This window comes from Astatotilapia calliptera, chromosome 1 (assembly GCF_964374335.1).
Source record: "Astatotilapia calliptera chromosome 1, fAstCal68.1, whole genome shotgun sequence".
In the NCBI taxonomy this organism is placed as follows: domain Eukaryota; kingdom Metazoa; phylum Chordata; class Actinopteri; order Cichliformes; family Cichlidae; genus Astatotilapia; species Astatotilapia calliptera.
This window is the reverse complement of record NC_137422.1, coordinates 32,379,617-32,393,939: the sequence shown is the minus strand read 5'-3', so window position 1 is coordinate 32,393,939 and position 14,323 is coordinate 32,379,617. Positions and strand designations below refer to the sequence as shown.

General features: G+C 38.0%; 1 protein-coding gene across 5 annotated transcripts in view; it reads right to left on the bottom strand.

The window, feature by feature from the left end:
• chd9 (chromodomain helicase DNA binding protein 9) overlaps positions 1-14,323 on the bottom strand; it is a 71,585-nt gene that overhangs the window by 27,839 nt on the left and 29,423 nt on the right. For all 5 annotated transcript variants that reach the window (XM_026173640.2, XM_080299964.1, XM_026173647.2 and 2 more), the window contains 2 exons: positions 12,400-12,812; positions 3,058-3,163 (listed from right to left, as the gene is read on the bottom strand). In XM_026173640.2, the coding sequence (XP_026029425.2) occupies positions 3,058-3,163; positions 12,400-12,812 (519 nt within the window). The remainder of the gene's footprint in view (positions 1-3,057; positions 3,164-12,399; positions 12,813-14,323) is intronic.

Genomic DNA, 14,323 nt, shown 5'->3' with positions numbered 1-14,323 from the left:
AGAATCTTGAGCATGGACTCATTTCATTCTTAACTAGTGTGCCTGTTACAAACCAAAGCAACAATGTAACTACATCACATAGGTCGCCAAAGCAAGGTAATAAACTTAGCTAAAGAAAACACAAAGAAAAAAAACGCTATATGATCAGGTTCATGATTGACGTATTATCAAGGCTCAGAGTGTCCTAGGGCTGTTCGATGTATATATATCGGATGACGATATAAAAACGTCTATCGTTTCATTTTACGTTATCGTTTGTTTCGTGGTGTCGCAAAATAAACTGTTTACGGCAATATTTTTTCATCGTTTTGATGGTCACTGTAGTGGCTATATTAATTACTTAAAGTTCTCTCTTTCTCTTATATTTTATATAACCACACTATGGACGGACAAGTGCCTGTTTTTATGCATTGTGGTTAGCAACAACAACGGTAACAGCATCGCGTGTCCGCTTGTTTATGTTCCACATAAACCTTTCACAATAAAGCTCAAGATCCTGTTGAGACTTTTCAAAATAAACTGAATCACGTGAAAGAGCAGATTATTTACGGATGAAAATTTAAAAAAAGAGCCGCCAGGTGCTAAAAAAATAAACCTTAGACTCAAACGTTAGAACGCCGTGTAATAAATACAAAGAAAACGGCGGCCTTTACAACTTATGTGTAAAAATGTATAGTTTCATGCATCGGTTAAAACACTCGACTCCAGCTACATGACGCGCAGCTGGAAACACTTCCTGCAAGACGAGCTGCCCGAGATTCACAGAAAATGTTAAATTTTTGTGATTTATATATCGTTATCAGGACGATAGATTTCTTATATCGGGATATGATATTTTGGTCATATCGTACAGCCCTAGAGTGTCCCACTGCTTAGTTAAGGCAAATTACACATGCATTTACGCTTAGTGTGATTTAAACAGACAGCAACAAAATCTACAAACTATTTTAAAGTTGTGACTAATGAGCATGCTTTTACTCATATAAATCCCTGCCAGTACTTCCAACATTTTATTATTAGAATTTAGAATAAGATTAGAAAAGCATTAGGCTAACAATCAGGTCTACTGTCAAATATATTTTCTTTAATATTCTATGATCACAGATGTTATCCTTCTTCTTGCTGGTTGAAAACACAAATGGCAAAAGCTAGGGCTGTGCGATATGACCAAAATCTCATATCCCGATATAAAACATCTATCGTCCTGATAACGACACAAATCACAAAAATTTAACATTTTCTGTAAACTCTGTGAATCTCGGGTAGCTGAAGTTTTTCCAGCTGGGTGTCGTGTACCTGGAGTCGAGTGTTTTAACTGATGCATGAAACTATACATTTTTAGACATAGGTTGTAACGGCCGCCGTTTTCTTTGTGAGTATTTATTACACAGCGTGCTGCGGGGGAAAGCCTGTTCTAATGTTTGAGTCTAAGGTTTATTTTTTAGCACCCGAAGGCTCTTTTTTGCTTCTCATCCATAAATACTCTGCATACTTTTTCATGTGATTCAGTTTATTTTGAAAAGTCTCAACAGGATCTTGAGCTTTATTGTGAAAGGTTTACCTGGAAAATAAACAAGCGGACACGCGATGATTTTACCGTTGTTGTTGCCAATGACAGCACATAAAAACAGGCGCTTGTCCATCCGTAGTGTGGTTATATTAAATAAAAGAGAAAGAGAGAATTTTAAGAAATTAATATAGTCACTACAGTGACCATCAAAACGATGAAAAAATATTGCCATAAATAGTTTATTTTGCGACACCACGAAGCGTAAAATGAAACAATAGATGTTTTTATATCGTCATCCGATATACATCGTTATATCGAACAGCCCTAGCAAAAGCACTTAACATTTATACATTTCCCTGTTCAAAATGATAATATAGAGTTTTCCATTGTGCAGGCCATTGCCCAACATAACCTATTACTGGCCTTACGTTACTAAAACCAAGTCAAAGTCCAGAAAAATATCCTTAAAATCAGAAAAAAAAGTGCTCTAAAATCCGGCTTCTTTCTATTCCTTCCTGTCAAGCCTTTATAATTATCATATGCGTGGGCAGCTGCATCCTGCATCAATACACGAGCCCCTCCTAATGATAATATGTAGTTAATTAGGAATAAATGCCACTGAGCCACAGTTAATTAGGTGTGCAGCACAGTATTCCCGTGGAGATATACCCTCACATTCACAAACCCAAACTGACCAGAAGCTGGAGACTCAAACCTGCCGCATGCCACAACAATAGGAGCGAGCCCCTGAGGAGATCATGCTCCTGTTCCAGCCGGCGGCCAAGCTACTTCAACCTCTTCCACAAGATCATCATAAATGAGTCATCCACCGACTATTTTAATTAAGTCCTGGGGTGCCACTTAGCGGGCGTAATTATATCATACAACACACTGTAGTTAGTGGGGTGTCGTCCCCAGTCATTCATTCATGTCACTCATAACCTTTTGGATATCTGTCAGAACCTACTAGTGAGAAAAGCTCCACACAGACCAGAAGTGTGTTTTAAATGCTAAAGGGTAAACTCAGGTGACACCTAGTTCAATTTGCCATTCTATCATTGATGCTCTGACCTAGATAAAAACCTCTGCTGTCAGTTTTCTCAATCATCAACACAGATGAGAATGTGCACTTGAGATAGCCACCCACTGTATGACCTCCATATGAACCAGAGAGTGGAGCCTTCCAGAATCAGACTAAAGCTGTTAAGTCTTCTACAATGCTCAGCAGCAGTGTGAACAGCCAGGCCGAGGACACCACTTAAGTTTTATCAGAAAGCTAACAGAAAAAGAGTCTCGTATTTCTCGTCTGCTCTCAACAACACCTGCACAAAATCTGAATAAAGTGGGGAAATAACACAGTCAAATATAGCCAAGTTCCAACTTAAAATTCTAGTGTTGTCTCATATGTAAGGTTCATAGTTTGGTTTGATAAACGGCAATGAAATGCACTAATTTCTCCCAGTCTCATTAGAGCCCCTGTTCCTTGTTGGCTTGTGCTGTGCATGTATGTCTGCATAAGTTTGTGTATACTTTATACTGGAACTCACAGAGTCATCATCCTTCAAAGTGTGTTGAGGGGGAGGGTCATCATCCGACTCCTCTGAAGACTCGGGCTTTCGCCTTTTCTTCTTTCCAATCTTGATGACAATTTTCCTAAGAGAGAGAAAAAGACCCCATGAAAACAATAAAAAACATGTACCAAATATACAATTTTTACTCTGCTTTAGGCATATTTTAGCTGGACAAATGCCCTAATGGTACAATCCAGAGGCTTCTGATTAGTGTTTTCTGCCTTTTCGTGCTTGATTCGACACTGTAAAATTAATCTACATTTATTTTCAAAACATTGTTAAAAATCTTGTTTATCTCACAAATGTGTCCATGTCTAGAGTTCTTAAATATGAAATGATAAAAAAAATATCTACCCAATAAACGTGTTCAAGTGTATGAAGTCCTGCTAAACATTCTACAAGCCGTTTATCAAGTAAAAATATTCTACATGGGCAATTTGGCTTGTTCATTGTTTTTGACAATTCTGCACTTGCATAAACTTTAGGGAGTATATTAATGCAAAGTGAATGCATTTTTAAGAGCTCATCACAGAAAGCAAAAACACCTCAAAAGAACTGACATTTATTTCAGAAGAAACAGGGTTATTTTGAACTAAATCTAAAGTGAGACATTTTAACAGCTTTTAAGTGGGTGGATAAGGAACTACTTCTAACAAAAAGGCTATCATTAATGACTTCTAAGAGAAGGGTGGAAAGACAACCAAAACTATTGGGCCCCTTGCAAACATATACAAAAAAAAGAAAAGCATTTGCTGCACTGTACTCCAAAAGGAATAAATGCAGTTTAATGTCAAACTCCAACATACATATAACAGCAGTGGAACGATTGTAGAGAATGGCTGCACGTATTAACATGCTCACAATGGACGCTGCCTCAGTTTATACAGAGAGGAATTCGGTGCTTTACTAAAGCTCCTCCTTAAATGGAAGATTCACACCAACGTCATTCGATCCTAATTTGGTAAATATTTTTTTCCTCTTTAAAATACCATTCCTAGTTTGTGGGTGATGAAACTCTTACCTTGGTCTAATATACATTTATAGTACCAGAGCTCCAGATATCTTCAGCATCTCAGCAAATATCACTAAACTGCAGAATGACTATATGCAAGCTTTTAATTTTTTGCCAGCATTTCATATTCTAATCTCCTCTCTTTCAGTCACATATCATTTCTGTGACCTTTCTCCATATATTCTCTAACCACATATGCAGACACTTCTCCACATGCATAATCTCTTGCTAGCCGCAAGTGGTAAATCTTTGGCTTGGTGTGATATTGATAGGAAATGTATATCTTCTTCCCTATAAGCTTTCAAACATGTTAAGAGTGTGAGAGGAAAAATATGTGCAACTAGGACAGCAAAGAAACAAACTGTCAAGATAGCAACTTCAATATGTAAAGCCACTAATTTTGTTGTTTCCGATTTATCATTTCATTCCAATTTAAGACTTCTTTAAAAGTCTTATCTTCGTATATATTTGTAAGTGTGCATAAATATCATTATAACCCAATTTTTTTCATAGTTAAAATAAAGTAAAAACAAACAAAATAAAATTCCTCGAAAACATATTTTTGACACTTTTTCACACATTTCACTTTTAATGTCAAAAAATTAATCATCTGAAGCTTATCTACATGGAAAAATACTTGAAGCAACATAGAATTAGTGGTCTGATAGACTAGATACATTTCAGGTGATACAAACACTCATCCACATACCCATTATAATATCTGACTGTGTAAGGTAGAAAATAACAGACTTCCAGCAACACTGAAGAGCTGTCCCCTCAGTTGGCATCCCTGTCCCTGTCCCTGCCCCTCCACCCCTCTCTGGATGATATTACATCTCACAAATCCTCTTGACAATGACACTTTATGGTTGCCATGCAACATGCCCTTGGGAGTGTATTTGGCTATGTGGGTGTTAAATCTTCCTCATGACATCACTTCCTGTGAAAACAACACCAGTACATGGTTACTAACGCTACGAATGGCTAAGATATATGCCAAGTCAGAGTGACACAGTGGAAGAAAAAAGAAAGTTTCCAGCTCTGACGCCAAGAAAAGAAGACAAAAACCAAAATGAAACAACACAAAAACAATACTGATAATAATGATAATAAAGTAGCTAAATGGGACTGAACACAATGTTTATCGTTGACTAAATAAAAGCTGGCTGTGATATGGGTCTTGCTGAATAGCAGTGTCACATCACCATTTAGCAGCTCGGCAACTAACAGCACATAACAGGGCTAAAGCATCTCTCTGACCCCCATATGGGAAAACTTGAACTGTGAAGCAAGATACTTGAGGACTGTAGAAACATCAATTGAGCCAGAAAGTGAAGACAGAAAATACGGATGCCGGTGTGATACATTTGTATCGACATCTGCTGCATGTGTGCATGGCATTTACGAGAGTCACGTGATTTACATAGATGCCATAGTAATGAAAAATAGATTCTACACTTGCACACACAAAAAACAAAACCCACATCTTAGTGATGGTAACATCCTGTTCCACCGCTTATGTGGCTGATACACAGGACCACCCAAAGATTTACTAACATCAATACTAATGCACATTCTCCCTTTGACTGGATAGCCTTCCCACAAGCTGAAATATGGTAACTCAAATGACAGGGAATAAACTCAGACTTTGAAGTCAACCCCTTACTGACAAAAAGTGGTACAAAAGCAGACTCTTCTGGGTAGTAGTTAGTTCTCCCTGATGCAAAGAACTTTAAAAGATCAGCATGAAAACCACTGAATTACAAAAATTCTATTCATTCTCCTAAGTATTCAAAATGCCTAACAGCCTGACCAGGCAAAGAGACAGCTGTAAAAAGAGTTTTGTTTTTTTTTATATTGAAGGAAAATGCCAAATTTATGAGAAAGTGAACACAAGAAGAAACTGTCTGCAACAAAGTCTCTGTGGCATGTGTTAAACAAATAATTATCTTATAATACCAACAGTCAACTCTATATTGATGCAATTTCTCATGTTGAATTTTATCAATCGGGTCAAAACCATTTCAAATTATTAAATTTGTTCTCACTGATGTTTCCCAATCTTGAGCAAAACAAATGACCTTCAGACCAACCCTCCGAAACATTATTCGATGAATAGTTTGTCCATTAAAACTAACTGATATCAGAAGGTGACTTCATAACTTTGGCAACCATGTCATGTTTCTTGACATGTGATAACCACTATGGTTGCAGAGGACACCACTTCTACTCATTTTTGTTTCCTATATTTGTACTTTATGGTGCATTTCCGCCCAGAGTTGCTGGGTGGAAATGTTTGTTCCTGATAAAGATTCCAAATTTTACAAGGCCATGTTCAAGACATAATCCTACATCTTTAATTTGACTACAGTTGTCCCTGATCTGACATTACTCTGTATCACTGATGATAGGCTATCACAAGCTTTTTCCTGAGAGTAATAATCTAGTTGCTCGGCTTTCTTGGCTGCTTTTCCCCCATTGTGCCAAATAACCCCATCCCTTGTCCCCCAGTGTTGTCCTGTCCTACTTGGCATGCCGCCAGTGAGAGTGCATGAGTGAGGGTTTGATTTTAATAGAATCAAGATCTGATGGTGCTTTGCCAGCCAAAACTGCAATGAGGCATTTCAGCATGTCGGAGGAACAGTATTCACCTATTAGATAGCCTACCTCAGAAAATTATGATTTTGAGTGAACGAATTATACTCAAAAATGCCGTTAAGTATGCTGCGTGTTTGTGTGCGTTTCTTATCCTGAGGGGCTTATTGACACAGCAGTGCAGGTCGTTCTCAGGAAATCCCCCTTCTTATGAATGGAAGGCTATAATCTCAGTACCACATAGCAAACAACTGGAAACAGTAGCAGCAGCAGCAGCTCTATCAAGCACCCTCTAAAACACAAATACTATATCAGCGCAGAGCACATGGCCTCATGGGATTTCTGCTTTATACAGCAAACATATTTTTTTTTTAAATTAAAAATGGGTAGTAGCCTCTCTCTCTTCCACACAGACACACACGCGCGCACGCACGCACGCACACACATACACACACACACACACATATAAGAACATCTGAGTTTGCATTAAGACATGCACAGACCCCCAGAATGTTTATATATCACATGCCTGCACATGTGAACACGCACAAAAATGCACCCTGCAAGGGATTAACTAGGAAAACAATAAAAAAAAAAAAAAAACAGCTTTAGCTTTCCCTAATGAAAAAAGTGAGGGAGAAGAGATTAGACAGCTAGCAGGCAAGCATTGAAATATGAACAGCTATACGCTGCAGCACATACACTAGACTTAAACCTCCATTTTCTATCATGTAATTGATCTCACAAGCACCATTTTGTTTGATATTTTCCTACTACCCTGCTGCTTTGTAGTATCAGCATATTTATAACATGCCTGCTCACAGGAAGCATTGGATGCACAGCTTTGAGCATGCTGATTGAACCAAATTTATATTAGGAAAAAAAATGTAAAGAGGAGGGGGAGGGTGGAACAAAAAGAGCAGCACACTGCTTTCATCTGATAATTATTTGAGGGTATTTTTCAGCAGGTAGGCTGCACAGAAAAGCACATTCCAGCCTACAGAGAGCCGTGATCGGTCAAGCCTATCCAGTAAAATAACCACCTCCTCTCCTTAGAGTAGATAATGTTGGTTAATATTTAAATTTATAAAATTCTGGCTGAAAAGCGAAAAGAAAAATCTATCAGTGCCCTAGTCCTGTTTATTAAGATTAGGTGTATTTACACAATATTAAAAACAGGATATGCAGGTCCTATGGTGACCCTGAAAAAGGCATCCTGTCCACAACATCTTTTAGGGTCAGTCCATCATGTCACGCTGAAAGCAAGTAAAGCTTTTATAATTAAAAATGAACTATTTTACAATGATGGGTTAACTCACTAATCTGTTTTACTATTACGGTCTGTCATTTCCAAAGCATACCACAAGCAATTTTATGTATGATATTATGGTATGATATATCTTTGAGGCACAAATACGTGCTTAAGTAACGCCCTTTTGATTAAAACAAAAACAAAAAAACGCCACAAACGAGTGAATCTGAAGATTCAACATAAACACCTGTAGTACTAACAGTTGAAATGATTCCCCAGGGTTATCGCACCTTATAGCAGCAAAGCATAAGAGCTTCCATGATGATGTGTCTGATTTGCCTAAATGCTGTGGGATCTAATGGTCTATGTTTAAGCTTTGATAAATATTCAGCAGTCATAGTGATTAAAGTCAATTTAATTATTAAGACGGTTATAAACCAAGTTGAAAATTAGTCTCTAGAATTCCCCAATAGCTGATTTTAATGTACCACATCTTGTTTTCCCAAAGTAGGACATCAGTTAGGACTTTAGTGTTGGGAAATTCTTGTTGGGCTATAGTTTCATTAAAAATCCCCAGATAAGAAGAGTCATTTGATACTGAAGCATATTAGCCAAGACAAAGATAACAAATATGTAACATTTGTTCTCCGGTTTGATTTTTCTTGGATATCTGTCATGTCCACCTGTCACAGCGGCTGTTGCACCCATATTTTAATCGGCTGCATTAATTTATTTATTCTCATCAGACAGGCAGATTTTCCATATGATTGTATGACCCCCCAATTTGCTTTCCAAGCATCTGGTGAGCAAACTATCCAAGTAATCCAGAGGACACTTATTAGGCATTAAACAGAATTGATTCTCCGAGAAACATAGGTAGTGATTACAGTATAGTGGTCTCAGAGAAACAGAGCCTTAAGTATACCGACAATTAGGGTAATGGTCTTATCGTGGGATCCAATTCCCTGCTTAAAGAACGGTCAGACGATGCGATGGAAGAGTGAGCACATACTCAAACAGCACCAAATACACACAACCTCCAGCTTTCAGAACACAGCCAAGCACACACCCTCAACAGAGCAGAGCCTGAATTAATGACTTTAGCGGAAGGTTAGTACCTCTGCAGTCGGTATACATTAATATTTTATGTGGAGATCCTTGGTGGTGCATGCATATAAACAGGACTCTCTCCACTATGAATACAGAAAAGACGCTTCGTGTTATAGTCTCAATCACCGCAGTCTTCATCACAAGTGCAACAGATCTACCCCTCCCTGTACATATATAAACATATTCCAACTGCATCTGTGTGGAGCAAAAATAGAAACTGAATCTTCTTCACAAAAAAAGAAAGAAGTAGTAAACAGACTATGCATTATACAACATATCTATAATTAATTGTGTACTCTTGAATGTATGCAAATGTGTGTAGAATTGGGCTTTTATTGCCAGACCAAGAGTCAACCTGGGCAAGAGGCCAAGGCACAGTCAGAAATACAGCCATTCATAGCCTTAATGCAAGAACACTATTATGGATAGGCCCTGTGAAGTAGTTCTACAAGTCCATAGTCAAAATGTACAATGCAAAAATGAAAATAAACACTGTAACTGTTACAACAGTGCCAGTCACTTCAGTCTTTTATAGCTGGTATGTTTGTTTTGTTAGCCTGGAAAGTTTTCTCCTTTCTGTCTTTCATCAACAAGTAGTCACTCCCTGTGCATTTGCAATAATACATTTACTTCATTACTGTTTAGAAAAAAAAAGTGGGTGTTGAAAATGGTATTTATGACAAAATCAGGCCATCCAGTGCTCAGGACAATGGGTTTTAGTTTTTATGTTTATGATTAGAGTGCTGTGAGACTGTGGCGGATCATGTTTTGACTTCGTGATTCAAGGTCTACACCTGCCTGTCTCAGTTAAACTGGACTTGCTGGATTTAGGTGAATGCACATTCTATTCCTGTAAGTGTCTTTGTTTATATCAACATGGCCATCAAGAGTCACAGTTATTTTGGTTTTTGAGTCTTCAAGCAGCATCATTAAGTGGAGCTCTTGAAAAAGATCCGCTCCAATTTGTCTGTTCTTTATTTGCTAATTAGCAAAGTAAAAGCTCCATTAGCCTCAAGATTTTCTTAGCTATGAATCTTCACACCTCAGAGGAAACATTCACACACTCCTACAAACCTCTTGTCATATACAGACAGCTATACGTCACTGCCGTGTTCGCACCAAAGTCTTTTGCATTTTAACAGCTTAACATATTTAAGAGCAATTTTAATAGCTTAAATAGCTTAAATCCCAAAATATGATTAATTAAGGCATAGTAATGTCATGTAATGTTTAGCAAAATATAAAGCAAAGCAGTCAAACTAATTTGAAATGTCGTGCACTTTATAAATTTCTCAGTATGGTCATTCTAGTCAGATGACCGGTCCATCATCTGACCTGAATACACTTCATTTTTCAAAATGGCTGGAATACATGAAGAAATGGGTGCTATAAAATGTGGTCTATATCACTGACTGTATTTTGGTCTGACTGTTTTTTTGTTTTTTAAAACAACATTTACCCCAGGTATGGTTGCTTGGGTTACTTAGCTCATTAGCTTATAACAACAATGACTGTTATCTGTGACACATTTAAATGACAGACTGCAAACACACGGTTAGCTGTCCTTTAAAGCCATCAAGTCTTAGACTGCACTTGATTACATACTGATGGTTTTAAGAACTGTCTCAACGGATGCAAGGTGGTTAGAAGAGTAAAAGATCTGGGTGTGCACTCTCTAACCAATATGAGTGAAGCTTCCTGATCTTAAAAGTCAAAGATAAATAACAAGTTCAAACAACGCTTTCATTTTAAGATCACACCTGAGCTTGTTCAAAAATTCAATCACATCCACAAACCTCATGGAGCTCATCATGGAGCTGAGACATGACTTAATGTGAACACCAACAGACACCTACCTCCAACTAAACCTGAAAGTGTAGGCAGACTGTATCACAATGACTGATGCCTCCATCATCTCACTGTTCTCCCAAACATTAGCACTTCCAAAACTTTGTCATTTTCACACACAGGACATGTGAAATTCATTATGTGCTACAGATTTTCTCCCTCAGCATACCTCATCTAATTATTAACCAAGGCCGCAGCCAACCAGATATTTAGTTTGACCATTTCCAGCCACTCTCACGCTAGGTTTCAAATGTGGGTGCTGCTTTAAAACCAATAGTGATTTTTTTTTTCTAGCTGTACAATGTGATATATTTAAACATTCCCCCATTCCTTCAGTTCCCTGCCTTTGCATTCACATCTGCACCAGCTGATATCTTAACAGGCTGCGCTGGGTGTGGCTTAGAGCTACATACTGCTTATAGCAGTTAAAAACGGGGGGATGGGAGACAGATTAAGGTATCTTTACATCAGCACTACTCACAAAAACATACTAAGAAGCACTGTCCTGCATGTAAATGGAGTCTTTGTGTGCTCCTCCCATGTCTATGCTGATGACTGAGCCTGGTTTATTGTTATGGCGTGCAGTAAAGTCTGTTGAACTTTGAGCTTCCATCTTGGCAACCACAGGCAGAAAATAAATGTAGAAATGTACCAATAAAAATCAACCGATGCACAAGAACCTAAAATCAGTCAAATGCTGCTGCTTTATTGATGCAAATAGCAAGAAGGAATTACCTTAAGTCAGAAAAAGACAAAGTACATGTATAGTAACATTAATTCAAGTTTAAACTTACTGATCTGTGACTTGGGAACTTGAAAAAAATTTTTTTCCCCTTATTGAAAATTGCTCTTTTTAAACTGGCTCTTAAATCAAACATTTAGAACAATCATCATAAATATGTAATAGTTTCAAACTCTAAACCATCCCTTTAAATTCCTAAGCTTCAGTGAGAACTGTTAGAAAAGTGGATGTGGATGAAGTGAAGTGAAGAGCCTCAACATAAACGTGACTTTTACTGAACGCAAGCTATGTGTTTAACCATTTTCCAGTAGTGACAAAATAGTGATCAATAATGTTAACATGTTTTTCACTACATAATCTATAGAAAATACAATAGCTGACATAAGCTTTCCAATATGTAAGATTTGGTCCTGTAACTTTTCATTTTATATGAATCTCTGTCTCAATGTATTGTTTATCCTATTTACATATTAAAGTGGTGTATATTATTGCTATACAATTTTTTAAAAATCCTAATTTGAATTCTGAAACGCTGAAGCTACGATTTCTTTGTCTTTTGTATATTAAGTATAATGACAGATAGTTAATCAGTGGCACATGTTACTTGCGCATACGGGCTCATGAAATGCCGCTGTTACTAAAGCATGAGTTGAGTTAAAAGACATGAGATCAAAGCGATGCTTAGTGGATTATTTTTTGCCAAAGCAACAGCGCACTGCAGCAGTTTATAGCTGAGCATTAATGGTTGTGACTACATACCCGATCTTGGCCTTCTGCTTGGGCTTGGAGGAGGGTACAATACAAGCTTTCCTGCAGGCCTTCTCCTTGGACCGTGCCTTCCCATTTCCTTTGTGCTCATGATCACGGTGGGCTTTGTACTGCGAAGAAGAGCTGGGGAAGCTCTCTGGGCTCATAACCCTTGGGATGTTTTTCTCCCCTCTTTGCCGAGCCTTTGCAATAGCCTCTGATATTATCCTATTTGCCTTCTCCTGCTTGTCCTGTGGAGTTGAATCCATCTGATGATGCGTCCTCCGTGGAACCCTTTTCTCTGATGAGGAGCTGGATGAAGATGAAGAGGAAGATGAAGAGGATGATGACGAGGATGAGCTGCTCTTCATTGGGGGACTGAGGACCCGTATCTGGCTTCCGGGACCATTAGCGTTCTTTCGAGGCTATGGTCAAAGAGAAAAATAAACAGAAACATAGTGAGCATGGTACTGTAAAAGGTGTGTGATGTCATCGAGCCTTCGAAACAAAAAGCTGCACCTTAGAAAAATCTAGTGATGCAAAGATCTTTAAAAAGAAAAAGCTTAATAACAAAACAAATGTCCAAATACTAGCTTCAAAACACTGACTCACAAAAAATAAATAAAAAATGCAAAACAGGAAAAAAAACAAAAAAAAACAACAACATCAGCCTTAATTTACATAATGCATATAACAGATTACAAAGCCAATGAGGTACAATGTGGATGTACTGATACAGCCTGCAGCCATTTACAGGTTATGCATTTCTACTTATATAGGTGTGTTGTCACTAGGTTTGGTAACAAACAATTTTAAAAAAAAAAAAAAAAAAAGGAAAAAAAGATATTGTTCAAAACATCTTCCTGTTTTGTAACACCATAAGCATTTATTAAAAAAACAAAACAAAACAAGCCATTAATACCACTGCTTGTATTTATAGCTGCATTCAGCATGTGGATCCACTATAGTCACACAGCTCAGCTAACACAATCGAAATATTGTTTCCTTCATAGAATATCGTGGAAGCACAGTGCGATGCCATTTTACTGTACAGTAAGCAGCTGAATGTAATAAATATGAAACAAGGTCTAAAACAAGGAAGAAACTAAATGTTAAAATCCAGCCTTCTATGAATTCGCAACATACTAGGGTGCATTCGTGTGACGAATGAAAATATCACTCATTCAGAAAAACAGAACCTTCTCAAGGCTGTGTGAAGCACTCCGGCAGCAGAGCTTGTTGCTGTCCCCATCTCAAAAGCTGGGGGTGGGGGGTGGACCTGCCATGCTCTGCATGATGCTCACTTTAACTCTACTCTACTAGTAGACACTGAGCTTGATGAAAGGCCAATGTTTCCTCCAAGAATTCATTTAGATCAAGGGCAGACGACCCTCTGTCTGAACTCTGAAACCATGTGACATCAAAAGTCAACTGAAATTCTTTTGGCTCAAGTAAGCTTTTCAAACGGAGGGTTAAACACTGGTTCAATGTAGCAGGTCACAGTGAGCCTCGCAGACATAAATAATCTAGCCTGCCTGATACATGATAATATGTGCATAATAGATGGCGTGACTGCGGTTATGACTACACAAGCACCCTGTGGTGGGCTTTAAGCCCAGCAGAGAGGGAACCCATAAATGGATGACCTAATCTAAAAATGTGTTGCGTATGCCTACATGGCCCAGGCGCGGCTGGTTGCTTTTTTTCCACACTGCTAGCTAAATAAAGAGAATTAGCTTGAACCTCACTGACAAAGTGGGGGAGGGAACTGAATAACTAGCAATTCATTTGGAAGAAGTGGGGAGAAAAAAATACACACATACACACAAAAGCTGCATTATGATTTTCACGTGTGCCACGCCGCTGAGGCTATTAGGAGGAAATTTACCAGATCATGCTGGAATGTTCTCATTTAAGTTATTGGTGAAAAGAAAGA